Source organism: Amphichorda felina (genome assembly GCF_050947745.1).
Source record: "Amphichorda felina strain 45539 chromosome Unknown scaffold_1, whole genome shotgun sequence".
Lineage (NCBI taxonomy): Eukaryota > Fungi > Ascomycota > Sordariomycetes > Hypocreales > Bionectriaceae > Amphichorda > Amphichorda felina.
This window is the reverse complement of record NW_028145049.1, coordinates 1,034,422-1,051,182: the sequence shown is the minus strand read 5'-3', so window position 1 is coordinate 1,051,182 and position 16,761 is coordinate 1,034,422. Positions and strand designations below refer to the sequence as shown.

Sequence of the window (16,761 nt, the reverse complement as noted above, 5' to 3'; positions counted from 1 at the left end):
CCGTGCCGCTAATAACAAAGTCGAAAATAACCCGAGGTTGTGGTTCGAAAGCTTCGGCCTGGAAGGCGAAGACGGAGTGGATGGATGTTGAATGGGTGTAAGCACTGTAAGCACCGTTGGAGATATCAGATCCAGGTTTGAACGTCGTCAGAAGCATCAGAGAGCCAAACAGATGGGAGCTTCTAGACAAGCGGATGCATCACAGCGGCGCAATCATTTTATACTCTGCTCGCCTGGCTAAAAATAATGGCCATCCATTATCATCTGCATCATCTGTTCTCAGTCGCGTTACGTCTCCTGACTTGCTGCTATCTGAACACGGCAACATGATGGTCGCATTGCTCTTCCCACCTTGTCCTGTCTTGACCTCCATCTCGTCATGAAGGGGGGGTCCTCCAGCTCCAACGTGACTTGGGATTTAAGACAATCCCCAAGCCTGTCGCCGCCTGGTGCAGTCGGCGCAGTGCTCTGTTCTGCGCCATCTTCGTAACCGACCCAGCCCAACCAACCCTTGGATCCATCGTCTGTTTCCAGCGCCGGTCATGGGTTGATGCTCCGGGAGTGGAGGCTCCCATCACGTCTCATCAGCCTTGTCCACGCGGCCGCGTCCCAGGCTGAGCATGAGGCAGTCTTGAAGATGTCTCCCCCGTGGCCACTGGGAGGCAGCGAGTCGTAGCGCGTCGCCTCCCCACCTCCCTAGGCTTCACTGACGTCTGCCACTGCTTCTTCTTGGATGCCTCGTCCTTGGTCCTGTTAGCCTCGCATACGGTCGGGCTGGCCTGAGGGGCCGGAGCGCAGTGGGAATGGGGCCATGGCCATCTCCCTCCACCCAATCTTTCGAGACCATGCATGACTCCCGCATCGCATCGCATCGCAGCTCTGCTCTGCTCTGCCCATCAAATCCTGTTTCGCTGCGCGCCCTTGACTGCGAGCCTCCCCAAGTCCCCATCGCCTCCATGCCCGTCACTGTGTGGCGCCTTCTCTGTTTTAGCAGTGGACCAGTAGCCCCCTCGAGCGCGAACCGTCCCGCGGCTGCCAATCATGTGGTCTTGTCCACCAGGTACGTACCCGCCACAACCCATCACCGTTCGACCTCAGTCGCTCTCTCCTCCACACCTCCCAAGCTCCGTTGCCAGACACTACCAGACACTGGCAGCCGCCAAGCCTCGTTCTGGTTGGCTGCACCCTCCACCATCCGCATTACCTCACCACCGCAACATCCAACAACTTCCCTCCATACGACCACTACGAGCCACTACGACCACGCGCCCGGATTCCCCCATCTGCTGGGTTCTCTTCCCGCCCTCTTTTCTGAGCGGTACGCGCGGTCGCGATCCGTTCCCTCTCCCTAGCTCCCTCGCGCCCCAAACTCCGGCTGGTGGCGAACACGGAGCGAACACGGTAGCCTAGTACTCGTAAGTGCCGTCAGGCTTCCCTCAGCTTTCTGCGGCCCTCCAACGAACCCCAAGGCCACGTCCTGGGCCGTGCCGGCCATCCATCCACCTAGGGGCCCCCTATATCATGTCGCACCTTCGACTGACCTTGTCCTAGAGTGGAGTGGCTTCCTCGACTTTCCAGTACGAGTAGTCCCGACAGCTTCCTGATTGCTACGTAAACCCCCTTAGCTACGGCCCTCCATCACGAACTGCACCGACCATCTTGCCTTCTTGCCCCATTGTGCAGTCCGGTTTACGGCTCGCGGCCCTCTATCTTCCTGCTTCATCTCGACTCAATACCTTGCCCCCGCGTTCGTCGCCCGTTGCCTGTCATGGCCTCCGCTTCGCTGCGAGAATCGTTCAACTCCCTGGGCTGGAGCCGTCGCGATGATGAGCCCGCCAACACGACTCCCCAGCAGACAGGGCTTCTATCTTCAATCAGGAACCTGAACCCGTTCCAAGGTTCCGGATACGTTAGCCTACCAACGAGTGAGAACCAAGGCGCCCCTCTTCCAGCTCCATCCCGGAGAGAAGAGGAAGAAGGGTGGTTTGTGCGTGAGTCAATCCCTCTCCGGCTGCCCGCGAGCGCCGTTTGGCACGAGTCCCCTGCGTCGGCCCGCTGCATTGCATTCAGGGCAACCCGTTGGGTGCCACATGTGATGTAGAAAGAGCAAGCCCCGTGCCTGGAATCGACTTGGCTGACTTGGAGTCTCAGTCAGTAGATGGGATCGGTTGATGATCTTTGGTGCCTGCAACCTTGCTGCCCTGGCCTGCTTCGTCATATGTTTTACCCTGTTTCCAGTCCTCTCCTTGCGACCGCGCAAGTTTGTGATTCTGTAAGTGCCGGGAGAAACATGGGATTCTCATTAGCGTCTTCCACTTTCCCATACCCATGTGATCATCCCGCATGACACATCTGGCAGCCAAGTGCCGTGACACCACGTTCCCAGTTTAGGGCCCTAGGATACACACACCCATCACTCAAGGTTGTCCCCGTCCACAGCCGGAGCTAATGTTCAGCAGGTGGTCTGTCGGCTCCGCGATGTTCTTGGCGTCGTTCGCCGCCATCATGGGCCCTTTGAACTACGTCTACCATCTCCTGTCGCCCCCGAGGCTGCCTTTCACTACGGCCTACTTTGGCTCCATCGTCATGACCCTCGTCTTTGCTGTCAAGGTTGGTCTGGTCCACTCTCCCCTGAATAATGACAAGAATATACACTGACCAGCGCCAAGCTTCAAAGCACCATTCTCACGCTATTTGCGGCCCTGGTTCAGATTGGATGCTTGCTTTGGTATCTCGTTAGCTACTTCCCCATGGGCTCAACTGGCCTGCGCTTTGCCACAACGTACGGCGCACGACAAGCTGCGTCCTGGATGAATGGCTAAGTACTCAGCCGATAAGGGTCCAAGGACACCCTTCGTACATACGATAATAGCCTTGTATAATAAATAAAATGTATAGTACCCCGAGTCCTCAGTCACTAGGGTTCCTCCGGTGTCACAGGTTCGTACTCGATGGGCTAGCCATGGAGACGATCACGGCACCTGGCCGGCAGCATAGGTTGCAATACTACCCTAGCCCGGCACAGTCTTCTCCTAACGATCGGTCTTAACAAGAGGAGGGATCGGGAAGGGTTGGTAATTTAATCAAAATAGACAGATCATTGTGAGCATGCATTGCGGGAGACTTGACATTGTAGTACTACAACATGGTATGCAAGCAGTAGGACCAGGTGAACATGGCTTCCACTCTGCGACCCACTTCGAACTTATCATCATCCAACTGGGAGGAACTAACTACAGGAGCCTATATGTCTTGCCGCCAGGCGTGCATCATCAGGGTCTGGGCCGGGAACGATTTCGTGCGTTTCGGGCGGGTAGCCGGACTTGCGCACCCCCTCCCTCCTCCCTCCTCCATGCATCGTGGTCGACCATGGGCCGACCCTCTCGCCCCATGCCGATCCCAAGCTGCATACACACACATATGCATACATACTACATCGGCTTTCCCTTCACAGCTCGGCAGAGAAGCCCGGGCAAAAGGGAGAAAGACATCCGATGCGGGAAAATTACATTGACACACGGAGAGAGAGAGAATGGAGCTGATCGGGATTGTTCTTCAAGAGTGGCTTGGAGGCCATGTGACGATATGACCTGAGGACAACCTGACCGTCTGGTGGACGCGAGGGCTCAATGACGCTAGACGCCCCAACTGAAGTGAGACAGGTCGCCGTTGAGGATCAGCTCAACCACGGAGAAAATCCAACGGCGTTGCATAGGTCAGCGGTCTGTTGACTGACTGACTGACGATGACGGCATCGAAATGAAGATGGCATGGGAGGCGGTTACGAGGTCAAGGTCGGCAAGCGTTGTTGAGTGCTTGGTCCTTGGAAGGACCAGGAAAGAGAAACACGGCAAGGTACGGTCCTAGACCCCCCCCCCTAGTGGTTTGCGGGTAGGTTCGTACGAGTAGGACGGTAGTACTACTACCTAAGTGTGTAGAAGAGGAGACCTCCATTTGTTGGAGACGATGGTAAGGTGCCAGTGAGAGGTGTAGACTCTCGAATAGGGAAAGCTCTCAACACCCTCTTCACATCTTTTTCAGGCAGAGAGGGGCTATTATCGGCACTGCCCAGCAATCATCCCCAGAAACGGGCTTCCCCCAGAAATACGGGAGTTGGCTGAGATCCGTGGCGTCACTGCCAACACGCGTCATTTGTGTCAGGAGGATGCCCAAGGGCGTCCATGTTCCGGTTTGAGTGCCAGGTTTGTCGTACGAGTCCTAATAAGTACTTAATATTAATATGCACCTAGTAGTACGGAGAACATTATTAATATTAAGTGCTCGACTCCTTGAGTGCCTGCCATGTCAGGCCTGGCCTTGCTCCGCTCTCATCGGCACCGAGCACTCCGGGTGTGCGTGTGTGTGCCCATGTGTGTGAGAGGCTGCCTCAGGCGGGAACGAGCACCATGACCATTGGGGGCATCTTGGCGCTTCGGGGAAGAGAAGCACCCCGTGGCTGGTAAGGTGAGGTTCGCCCAAGCTGCGCCCGACGCGAGTATTATTACCTCACACGGGAGGCTGATTGCAGTAAGGCAGCAACCTGGAAGGAAAGTTTGGCCCATGGCTGTCAATCGTCGTGCTGGCATTCCTTTATTATACCTATACCTCCTCCATACCTAACTCGTATGGAGTAGGTACAACTCTCCCACGAGAGATCCCCTGCCGGGTTTGGGTCGGGATCAGGTCCTCCTCTGCTTGGTCTAGCGCGCTGTGGAAGTGCGTGCATGCTTTTCATTACTTCTGCTGTCGGTGTCGCGCATCCGGAGCCTGTGCGGTCCGTAGACTCCCGTGCCATGCCCATGCTAAAGGCCCAGAGCAACACGCCGCCAAGGAGCCAAAACCTAACACATGGCGCCGCCTCCATCGTTGATGCAAGTGACATGGCCCCAGCGAGAAAGGCACCTACCTACCTTATGGATTCATTGGGATTGTACCTGGATCGGCCGATGAGTCAACAGGATGCAGCCAGTCAGACTTGGAACTGGGAAAGCCAGAAGCCGCGTAGGCATACATATCTAGACTCAAGGAGGTTCGTTGGCCCCTCAATCAAAGGCAACCTGGAACTTAAAGTGAACCTACAGATGAACCTGACCTCCCGCATTCGCAGTGACGGATTCCCAGAGGGCTCGATACATATTCGCGCATCTCCACTTGCCATGACGACCTGCCCCAATTAAAAAAAAAAAAAAAAAACCCTGGAGCCCTCAAACGACCCGGAGACACTGAAGATACCCTGAAGAGAGCCCTGAGAGGGTCACCGAACAGCGCCGAGGTCCCGGTCCCCTCAGCGCGACTCATCCGCTAACACGGGCCTGTTTCGAGTTTTGCCCTCTGGGTAGCCACTGGTCGTCCGGTGCACAAAGGGTCGAGGCGGTCCCCAGGTATCTTTTCACCCATTGCGCACCGCCGAGATACCCCCAGCCTGCCCTGAATTTTTCTGTCGCCCAACTAAGCCCCCTCCAAGGCGAGGCAGCCAGCAGAGAAGTTGAGGAACCACTCACCTCAGTAACAGTGGCACCGCATCCACTGGACACTGCGCCCACTGTCCATCCACAGGTCCCCGGTTGGAGCTTATTACCAAAAAACTGTCCCCAAGAGTGAGGAGCCCTTCTGCCGAGACCTGGTGCTGGCCCGCTACGAGTCGACGGCTCTCCGCTGGCCATCCATTTTTTTTTCCTGCGTGGGAGGGGAAAGCCGCCCGCCTAAAAAAATTTATTATTATTCACACCAAGACCACACCACACAACCACTACACACCTCTGGCAAAAATAACCTCCGGCTACGTTGTGCCCTGGGGTCTTTTTCTTTTTCCCTTCTCCAGACTGTCGTCTTCCCTTGGGATCCTTCTCCTCATACCTGGCTTGCACCCTTCGGACCTCCGTTTGGACAGCCAATTCCCACCCGGACCGCAGTTTCCTGTTTGTTTGCCCCTCGACCTAGTTGGGCCTTTCATCCAGCCTCGAGACATCGTCCACCAAAAGCGACCCTCCTTCCGTTTTCCCTTGCCTCGACTGTCACCAGGCACTCGACCGCTTCCACCGCCCTTGTGCTGCTTCTGTCGGCATTTGCTGCCTCCTCAAGGGTCTGCCTGGACACTGGTGTCGCCTGACGTCGAAAGAGGCCTCAGCACCACAGATCCTCCCCTGCCTCTACCTGTCTTCTCCTGGACAACACAGGTCTATCCCTTTGATTGACTCTTTTGTTGTCGCCCAACGACCATCAACCGCATCGTCCGGCCACGGCTGCGAAGACGAACTGGCTTCTCCACAAGCTTTTCGCAACGAACACGGACGCCTCCCTCGATCGTTCTTCTCGCCCCGACAGCCGAGCACCAAACCTTGAAAATCCTCGTCATTTCCAGAGCCCGAGCTCGAACCCTCATCGGGGCACTCGAGCTCTTCGCCAGGAGACAGGATTCCAAGGACTCTTTTGATTCCTGTGGATAACATTCTGTCGCTGTCTTGACAGTCCAGCAACGTATTGCACCTTGTTTGGTGCCGCTGCGTCGTCACTCGCATTTCTCTCTGAGGTGGTGGACTTTAGACGTACCACCTCCGCACCAATCCGTCCTCGTCCTCTCGAGGTACCGACTACGTTGACCGATCGAGAGACCAGTTTGGCATATACGCCTCACACATACAAAATGGCTGCCGCCTCCACTTTTTCCTACGCCCAGGCTGCTAAGGGCCAGGGCACTACCACACAAACATCAACCTCCAGCCCCGATTCCCAGCCCGAGAACGCAACTGTCGTTCCCGCTGCGGACAAGCCCGCCGAGGCCCAGTCGACCACGACCGAAACTTCCCAGCAGGATTCGAAAACTGATACCCCCTCGATCAGCCTCGAGAAGCAAGATGTTGAGAGTGTCTCCGGGGTTGACAGTGAATCCAGGACAGAGTCTGTCCAGGACAGGCGCTCTGAGCCGAGGCGCGATGACGACGCTGGCAGGTTAGAGCGCCCGTGGCGAAGGAATGACAAGGGGACGAGGTCATCAAGTGCCACCACCCGATCTGTCGATGAACAAGACTCAAGAAGGCCCCGGAAGGGGAAGAAGGGCAAGTCCTCGGATAAGCAAGCCTCCGAGGGCCCCACAGCGCCCGCAGACCAGGAGCAGAAGGAAGAGCCTGAGGCTCCCAAGATTGAACTGGCCGAGGCGCCAATTCCCACTGTCAACATCTGGCAGCAGCGCAAGCAGGCCGCCCAGCAGGCCAAGGCTCAGCCTGAGCCAGCCACCAACGGCGATTCTGAGAGCGCGCAGGAGGAGCGGGCAGCGACAAAGCCTACGAGCAACGTGAATGTGACACCCGCTCTTGTGAATGGTGGTGGGAAGCCCCACCGGGCGAACGAGAAGCCCGAGCGCAATGGCACCCGCGGCAACAGACTGGCAGGACGTGAGAACCGTGAAGGAAAGTCCGAGATCCCGCCGCCTGTCGATGACGCGGCATCCTGGCCAACCCCTGAGACCGCCATCAAGGAAGAGAAGAAGAAGCCCGCAGAGAAGGTCGAGCGTGTTGAGAATACCCCGGATGAGAGCGCGCAAGCGAAGCCTCGGCAGAAGAAGGAGTGGGTGACCTACGACTACGTTCCCAGTGTCAACTTCGAGACACAGCTTCCTCAGATGCGTAGCTCCAAGCCGCGCGGGGGCGCCAAGGGAGCCAACGGCTCTCGGGCGGCTGCTGGTACCCAGGGCGGCGACAAGGCTGCCGCGACGGCTGCCCTCAAGAACGAGTCCCGGGATCGTCCTCGGGAGGCTTCCAACGGCACGAGCAGAACCCCTTCGATGCCACCGACGAACAAGCGTGCGTCGATGGACGTGGCTAACGCCCGAGGCGAGCAGAGGAGGCCGGCCCAGAATGCGGGAGCCGAGAAGGCCAAGGACGCCGGTGCCGGCCAAGCCGTACGTTCTAAGGGCTTTAAAAAGCAGTTTGGCCAATTGTTAACAACTTTACAGGATCACCAGCCCTCGACTCGTGAAGGCCGGAGCGAGCGAGGCCGCGGTGGATTCCGCGGTCGTGGTGGTCACCACGGCATGAACTCTCATGCTCAGCATCAGCACAGCGCCTCATCAGCGGCTGCCCCCTCTTTCCAGCCAAACGCGCCGGCCTCGTCCCGGGCGCAAGGGCCGTACAGCCCGCCCCCGAGACAGGGCCATGGCCAGATGTTCATGCCGCCGCCCCAGCGTGGAGGGCGAGGTGGCCGCAACGGAGGCAGCTATCACCGCATGTCTCTGCCCAACGGGTCATCGAGACTTCCTCCTGCCCAAACCCAGTTTGGTGCTTATGACTACCAGATGCAGCCCATAACCCCCGCCCCCTTCCAGCAGACGTCTTCATACTGGGACGGAATGGTAGTCAACATGCTGCGACAACAGCTCGAGTATTACTTCTCCATCGAGAACCTGTGCAAGGACATGTACATGCGCAAGCGCATGGACTCCCAGGGCTTCGTCCCCCTCATGATGGTCGCGGCCTTCAAGCGTATGCGGGAGCTGTGTCCTGACATCGTGGTCCTCCGCACCGTGTGCGAGGAGTCCAACGAGGTCGACTATGTTGTTGGCGAGGACGAGTGCGAGCGACTACGTCGCCGGGATGGCTGGGACAAGTTCATCCTGCCAATGGAGGATCGCGATGATCTTGCCAGGAACCATGGGCCGGTGCAATTGATTTACAAGAGCCGGAGCTACGGCTTTAGTGGCCAGTACAACGGCATGGCCCCTTCTCCGTACGGTGGTGTCGCGTCGCCGCCGGCGTACACTAGCCAAGCCAACCCTGGCTTCCCGGCCGAGCACCACGGTGTGAACGGAGTCGTTAACGACCATGGAAACGCGACCCAGCTTTCTGCCAATGTCCCTGACTTTGCCCCATCGCAACCAGTCGGAGAGACGGGCGATGTGGTTAACGGCCACGCCCCCGCCGCAGCCGTCAACGGCTTGACGAACGGCATTCACTCAGAGGACGCTGGCCAGTCATGAAGCGCCCGTCCGGGTCAAGGCGAAGTTCCTTGATCATGGTGGGGAGAGCTCAGTCTGCCACGGGAGATGCTTGATCCTCCGAAAGAGACTTGGCTGATGGGGCTGGCACCGAACGACAGAAGATGTCATCCCAAACCTGATTTCGCGACGAGTTTGTTGACAAATAACTCAATCCGGGCTTCCTTCTTCTCCCCGGGTAACAGCACAGCGCGGCCGGCCCTCGACTGAGCGGATAATAAAGTGAAAGACGCCATGTATGCACAGAGGCCATTACGTTTTTTTGGTTCACGAGGGGGCTTGTACAGAAGAGGGGGGGGGGCTGGAATTTTTTTATTTTTTACATTTTTTGCACATGAAATGTGCGTCGCAACGCGAAATACCAGCGTGACAAGAGTCGGGCGGGTACAACGTCCCTCGGTGCGATACGGTTATATCAAACCATCAGGGTATGAACGATTCAATAGCCGCATTTACTTGTTGGCAACTCACATCGCCCTTGGGCAAGGTCTGGTCCGTCAAGCTCGGACGACGGAAGTCAAAGAGTCAATGAATGGCCTTGACTTGGGCAAGATGATGATGGAGGGTTGTGGGTTCGTCTTAAGTCACTCCGATCGCGCAAACAAACCCACGAACTGGGAACTCGCGGGGCCAGGGTGATGGAGCTTGGCGATCAAGACGGACGGGGTTTTGGGCTCGGAGATGGCCAAGGGATCACTGTTGGAAAAAGTCCCGCGGGCCGTAGAAGCCATGGAACGAACATGGGTTTCCCCCGAAGAGACAGAAGAAGAAGTGTTCCTTGCGCCGAAGCTCAGTTCCCATCAAACCAAAAGCTGTGCTTTCTCCTGCTTTTTTCGGACAACAGTTCAAACCAGCAACATTATGGCCTGTTGCTAGATTTCTCTCCCATCTCGATAGTAGGTAATGGGGTTGGCCTGGCCCGGAAGAGAGGATACTCGCATGGCAGGACGGGAGGGTTGTGAAAGGGATGGGAGTCTTGCATGCTGCTGTTCGCCTATGAGCCCTTTTGATCTCGATTTGCATTTTTGGAAGGGGTTCTCTACTACAGGGTTGGGTCTTGCTTTTGTCCGGTCTTTTTTTCTTCTTTTCATCGGGGGGCTTTGGTCCCTTCTTTGCTCGTGTGTATGTTGCTTTTTCCCCGTCACGTTCGCTGCCGCTACTACACACACACCTAGACGGGCAGGGCATTTTTGTAACTGTACGATAGGACTGAAAAAACAAAAGGAGGAGTTCCGCGTCTGAAACCACACACAAAAAGCACACTGGGAGCTACGGGAGTTGGCGGTACCTTGTGAAAGAGTAGTGGTAGTATCTTTTTGGTTCAATCTGGTTAAGTGATTTCATGACCCTAGCCATCTGTGATTGTGACTCCCGCCCGTCGTTGGTGACGTCCCAACCTCATGTCCTCGTCCCGACTATATATCCATGCCGATTCTTTTTACCATTAAGTTGTTCCCCCACCCCCGCCCCTCCTTTTTCCCCTGCTCACGTGCGAAGATGCGATTTAATACATTACAGAGCCATGGCCAGGCCGACGGCAGCAAGGGCACCGACGGCGAAGGGCGTGGGCATGGCCGCGGCGCCGGTAGGCTCAGAGGTGGTAGCTCCGCCGTCGGTCTCGGTGGGCTCGGCTCCACCGTCCTCGGTCTTGGTAGAGGTGATGATGACGCCGCCACCGCCAGAGGACGACCCGCCGGACGTCTCGGCCGACGTCCCGCCAGATGTGCCCGGGGTCTCGGCGCCAGAGGTGGTGGTGTTGGGGATGGAGGGCGTCGTCCTGTCGGGGATGGTGACGCTGTTGGTGGCCGTGACGCCGCCGTCATCCCTGTGCGGATCAATGGTGGTGAGCTCTTGCACTTGACATGGTTTGATAGGCATCAGAGAGGCTTTAACTTACGACGTAGGTGAGGGGACTTCGCCGCCGTCGGTACCAGGGAGGGTGAAGGTGCCCATGGGATCACGGGTGAGGGTGGTGCCATCGACGGTCGTCACGATGGGCTCTACGGGCAGGGAGAACTGGCGCCTGGGAGGATGTTAGTTACTGGCCACGGCAAGAAAGAATACAGTTTGGTGGTAAGATGAGGCTGGAGAGAGACTGACTTGTCCTGGGCGGCCGAGGCCACGGCGGCGAGAGAGACGGCGAAGACGTAGGGACGCATGTTGATGGCAACAACAACAGACTCTAATTGGGAGTTGCTAAACGGTGGATTATGCTTAATGCACAATGAGAGACTTGCAGATCGGAAACGGTAGAGAAGGATGAAATGTCTGGGGGAACAGAGGAGGCGATCGGGGGTTCAAGTACATTCCCATCGTTGGTGAGAATAAGCATGGGTTGGGCACACAGTGATAACAACGACAGCAGGACGGTCAGGGAATAATGCCCCATTGCCCCAGCATGGGGCCGCCAGCGGGCCCAGCGCCTACTCGTACGTACTCGTACATGGAGATCGGCTGGGGGTATGGGTCCTGGATCGCCAGTGGCGTCACGAATTGCGTGTTGCCATAGGGACTGGGGACTTTGGGGAGTGCACAGTGTGCTGTGCGTGCTGTACCGGGGGAAGCATGGACGATTCCGATGCTATTCTCGGAATGCTGCTGAGATGCAGGTGCCAAGTGTGTCACCAGAAGGGGGTTCTCTATACGAGGCGGGGGAAGGCCTCAGGCAACATGGTTGGTGTGGTCTGAGAGCAGCTTGCGTAGTTGACGATGACTGGCGACTGAGTGCCCAGGCATCCAAGTCCAGGAGGGAATACTCTATGGCCGATTGGGCGAGAGGGGGAAATCTCCGATGGATGAGGAAGTTCTGAGGTGAGCAAAGCGAGCCTGCCTTGTGGGGCTTGTTTGGGTTGGTTGGGAGAGGGCAGGATCGGCGTGGATACGATGTACCTGCCTAGGATGTTCATATGCTTGGGTGTCGGCATTGAGAGGTGAGACACCCAGGCAGAGCCAACCTTGAAGTTGCCAAGGGCGATCTGGCCAAGAAACGCTTCGTCATGCCTCGTCGTTTGCCGGGGCCCCCAGGGGGACTACGGAGACAATTCAGAGGAGCAGTAGTAATACCAGGTACGGCATTGAGGGATAGGGGCGGCATGCATGGCGCTCTGGGCCTTTGTGAGAAGCTACAAGTGACGTCCATCCGATGCATCGCATAGTGGCGGTGCTGTGCTGTGGTCAATGACCGTTGTATCCGTTTAGTAAGTCGTTATAGCCGTTTGGCGCAGGGTGTGTGTGGCTGAGGCTATGACGTCATCATCTGGGGACAAGCGTGGCTGTGCGACCAGGACGGCAGGAAACAATGCCCACCCAAGCGGCGCCAGCCGGAAAGTCGTGCCCGCCCGGCGCCTGGTGGGAAGTTTAAAGCTTTTAGTGCCCGCAGAACCTCGAGTGACCATGTGCCGGTGTGGCTGTGGCCATGAGGACGGCTTCCAGATTCGACGTTACCCATCTTTTTCACCTCTCGAGGAACGGTCAAGTCCGGTGTGCAAGTGAGACCGACCCGCCGCCGACTTGGTCAGGTGTGCGGACGTGGAATCATGCTGCTGGGATGCCCCGCCTTATTGACATGTCAGCGACTTTGTCTGTCGGCAAGGGGCGTTGGGCCACGGAGGAACCAAGTCCAGCAGACAAGCAAGGGAGAAGATAAAAAAGAATGACAAGCAGGACAAACGGAATCATCTCGAGCCCCGCGAATGTGACTGCTAGTATTGGCAGCTAGGTACCTAGGAAAGTACTATGAGCAAGAACTGCCACGACTGTGTGGGCGGCGGGGTCTAGCAGATGGCAGCGCATCGCATGGAACCTGGAAGGTAGCAGCACCTCCACGACAAGGCTGGCATGAGCGACTCGGAGTGGCCGGCAGGTCACGTAGACGCTTCTGCGAGAAGGCGGGCGAAGTACACCTAGCAAGTGCGGCCCCATGTACTCGGTACCGCGGAAGGTGCATTACGTCTGCAGCGTTCTTGATGGTCTGGTGGCCTGTTGGTGATGCCCCGCTCTCCGCCACCAGCTTTGCCCTGCTTGACTGCCCCCCGACTTGCCCAGGCCTGCCCGTTGGGCACTATTACTATTCTTCTGGTGATATTTATCGTATTGTGTACATGACTCTCTATGTGTCTTCTAGCGTCCTGTTTCTGCCAAGTATTCGCAGATACAAAGTAGCTGCCGAGTAGTTATTGCCAGTAGTTCCCTGTGTCAGCCCTCCAAGAAGCCGGACCCGCACCCTTGACCTCATCCATCACCTCACCACCAGACAGACCCTCGCCTCTTGTCCTACATCTTTGCTGCAAATTTGCAGGTTCATTTCCCCTCTTCCATCATCACCATCGTTCCACCGGGTCATCGTCCCATCATTACTTCGGCTATTTGATCGCACACCTTGGTTACAAACACCGGAACGCCCCTCCATGTCCAGCTACGACCCGTACGAGCGGGATTACTCCCGCCAGTACGTGCGCGAGGAGCGCCGTGAGGAGCGCGACCCGCGCTTCCTCGACACCCGCGACTATAGGACTCACACCTCGCGGGATCTTGTACCCCGCGATCTGGTCGCTCCTCGCCGCGAGGAAAGCGACCTGTCTGTCGAGGAGATCCGCAGGGATTTCCCCCCGCCCAGCAGCCGAGAGCTCCGCCGCGCCAGATCTGCCGAGCCCGGTTACTACGATGACGACGACTACTATTATGATGACCGCCGCCGCGACCGCGACCACGACTATGACCGTCGTTCACGCAGGGGAGGCGACAGTCGCTCCAACTCGTATTATGAGGAGGAGCGCGAGCGCAAGTCCAAGCCCAAGATGTCCAAGGAGGAGAAGATCATTGCTGCCGTTGCTGGGGCCGCGCTTCTCGCTGGCGGTAAGGAGCTCTACGACCGCCGCGAGGCCAAGCAGGACCGCAGCGAGGTCCAGCGCAACATGCTTTCCTCAGCGGCTCTAGCTGGTGTAGGTGCTCTGGCCGCCTACCAGGGCGCCGAGTATTACAACAAGTGGCAAGCCAAGAAGGACCAGAAGGCCACTTACATCCTCCACCGCGGCCGCGACGGCCACATCAGCGAGTACTATTCAGACGAGGACGATGGAAGCAAGGAGAAGAAGGGTGCCAAGCACTTCCTCGAGAGTGCCCTCGCCGCCACCGGCCTTGGCGCCGCTGTCAAGTCATTCACTGGCAGCGGCGACAAGGACGACGGTCGTTCCGATACTCGCAGCCGCCGGGGATCGCGGTCCCGCTCACAGTCCCGCAGCCGCACTAACAAGATGCAGAAGGCCGCCATGGCTTCCCTGCTCGCCGGTGCCACCGAAGCCTTCCGCGTGGCCAAGGAGCCCGGGGGCTGGAAGGGCGAGAAGTCGAAGCGTATCCTGACTGCCGCCGCTGGCGCTGCCACGGTTGATACCGTCCAGGGCAGGGATCATGGCAAGCTTGGCATGGTTGAGTCGGTCATTGGTGGTCTTGTCGGAAACAGACTCATCAACGGCTCCAAGAACGACATTGAGGAGGATAAGGCCACGGGACGCAGCCGCTCTCGTTCTCGTGCCCGCTCGCAGAGCGGTGGCGGCGGCGGCTCTGGCCTTGCTGCTCTAGCCACTGCTGGCCTCGGGGCTTTCGGGGCCAAGAAGGCATATGACGCCCACTCCTCGAGGTCTCGCAGCCGCCGGGGACGAAGCGCTGACTCCCGCGATGGCTCCCGCGATGGCTCCCCTGACCGCCGCCGCAGCCGCAGCCGCAGCGTCGTCGACAAGGCTCGCAACAGCCTGGCCAAACTCGGCATCGGTGCCGGAGCAGCGGCTGCCGACGACGATCGCCGCCATACCCAGGATGACTATGATGACCGGGGGTCCTCCCGCCGGCATCGCCGCTACTCGGACGACATGTATGATGACGACCACCGATCCAGCCGAGGTGGCCGAGACTACTACGATGAGGAAAAATCGTACCGCAGTGGACGCCGTGATCGTGACCGCTCCCGGCGGAGAGGACATGACTCCGATTCGGACCTTGGGGACTCCTCCGAGGATGAGAAGAGGGCAAGAAAAATGAAAGGTAAGCAAATATTGACTACCGGCCTTGCGGCCGTCGCCACAATCCACGCAGTGCATGGGGTCTATCGGAGTGTGGAGAAGAGGACCGTTAGGCAGAAAGCGGTACGGGAGGGGCGCCTGAGCCCAGCCGAGGCCAAGAAGCTCAAGACCAAGGCCATAATGCAGGACGCAGCGTCTGTTGGCATCGCCGCCCTTGGGGTCAAAGGTGCCATCGACGAGTTCAAGGAGGCCAAGCACCTCACCCACGAGTGCCGAGCCTTCCATGACGAAAAGGCTCGCCGCCACTACAGGCGAGAGGAGAAGCGCCAGCAGCTCAAGGAATTCGGCACTGGGCGGCAGAGGTCCGACAGCTGGGCTGCGCCAGCCCGCCGTCCCTATGATGGCGATCTTGACGATGACGACGACTACTATCAGCCACGCTATATCGATGGCAACCCGTACCGCACAACAACAAACACCTTGCCTGCGCCTCCTGTTGGAGACCGCAGCAGGTAGATTCACAACTAGCGGGTCTGTCCAGAGATATGCGTTGTACAAGTCATGTGCAAACGACATTTTATGAAAGCATACGAATATCTACATTTTGGCGCGATTTGGCTTGGGTCAGACATGGTATACATTCAGAAATATTTGAAGGCCACTCAGCTTCCAGGCAGGGACCTGGAACAGATAGACAGAGAATACTCGGGAGACTTGCTGTGCTGCTGCGTGGAAAGACTGCCGTGGCGACAGAGACCCCCTTTAGCGAAGCGCTTCACAGCCCTTATTACCCTTGCTGCTTTTTTACAGGGCGCGATGGTTCTCTCTATTACACATTTGCGGTTGTATTTCAAAGAACGAATAACTAATGAGAAATGATCAAACTACAGATCGTCGCTACTAAGAAGCCCCGCCCATTCTTCTGAATCCAGCACCTCCCCCTCCCGGAGCCCCATCCAGGCATATGGAAGAGCCAACACAGATGGACGAAGAGGCATCCACTGGGGTCTCACAAGCACGTGGTATCAGGTTTCCGCAAACGTGGAGGATTCGCGCAGGGAGGCGGGGAAAGAGAGGGGGTGTTTCATGAAACTAAGGGAGGAGAAGGGGGAAAGATAAATCTCGATCCGGAAACGGGACGGCTGGGAAATACGGGTTGGTTCTTTTTAGTGCAAGCTGTGGCATGTTTTGCCCCCCCCCCCCCGGTTGAGGCTCATGACCAGTGCCTAGATACCCGAGCGGCTGGTTTATTAGTGCTTCTCGGCCTCTTCTTTGCTTTCTCATTTGTTGGACAGGGTAGTAGACTTGGGATACGACATGAATTGATGAATCCGGCGCCCGTTTGAAGCGGGACGTTTTTTTATTAATGGAAACTACCCGGCTCCCTTGCGCCTTGGGGCCAACAACGCCCTTCTACGCCCGGGAAGAGTCTCACCCAACGACCCACCCCGTCCAACAGCAGGTTTTCTGGCTTCCACCGCCTGGGCAACACAATTGAGACCGTAGGAGCCTGCGAGTCCTGTGATGTGATGTGTGACGTGACCCCGCAATCCATCGATCGTGATTGCGTGGCCTCGGATGTTCGGAAGCTGGGAAGCCTGGGACGTCCTATTACATAGTACGTAGCCGGGGGGATTCTGCTCGACTCCTGGTGTGTAGCTGCGGCTGAAGCCGGCGGCTTCCTGACCCGCAGGACCCGGATATGGCGGATGACATGGGCGACGCTGGGTCACCGATCGACGTAGGTATTACTAGTCT

At 57.5% G+C, this 16,761-nt stretch overlaps 3 protein-coding genes across 3 annotated transcripts; 2 read left to right on the top strand and 1 right to left on the bottom strand.

The window, feature by feature from the left end:
* Nucleotides 1-6,643: 6,643 nt before the first annotated feature.
* On the top strand, nucleotides 6,644-8,971 carry ACO1O0_000335 (uncharacterized protein; the record flags this gene model as incomplete). The annotated part of the gene is made up of 2 exons (XM_083189834.1): nucleotides 6,644-7,897; nucleotides 7,952-8,971. The coding sequence occupies 2 exons, from the start codon at nucleotides 6,644-6,646 to the stop codon at nucleotides 8,969-8,971; spliced, it is 2,274 nt and encodes a 757-aa protein (XP_083053693.1).
* Nucleotides 8,972-10,501: 1,530 nt separating this feature from the next.
* On the bottom strand, nucleotides 10,502-11,148 carry ACO1O0_000334 (uncharacterized protein; the record flags this gene model as incomplete). Its single annotated transcript, XM_083189833.1, has 3 exons — nucleotides 10,502-10,814; nucleotides 10,887-11,012; nucleotides 11,090-11,148. The coding sequence occupies 3 exons, from the start codon at nucleotides 11,146-11,148 to the stop codon at nucleotides 10,502-10,504; spliced, it is 498 nt and encodes a 165-aa protein (XP_083053692.1).
* A 2,247-nt stretch (nucleotides 11,149-13,395) lies between these two features.
* On the top strand, nucleotides 13,396-15,519 carry ACO1O0_000333 (uncharacterized protein; the record flags this gene model as incomplete). Its single annotated transcript, XM_083189832.1, has 1 exon — nucleotides 13,396-15,519. One exon carries the CDS (start codon nucleotides 13,396-13,398, stop codon nucleotides 15,517-15,519), a length of 2,124 nt encoding a protein of 707 aa, XP_083053691.1.
* Nucleotides 15,520-16,761: the final 1,242 nt, after the last annotated feature.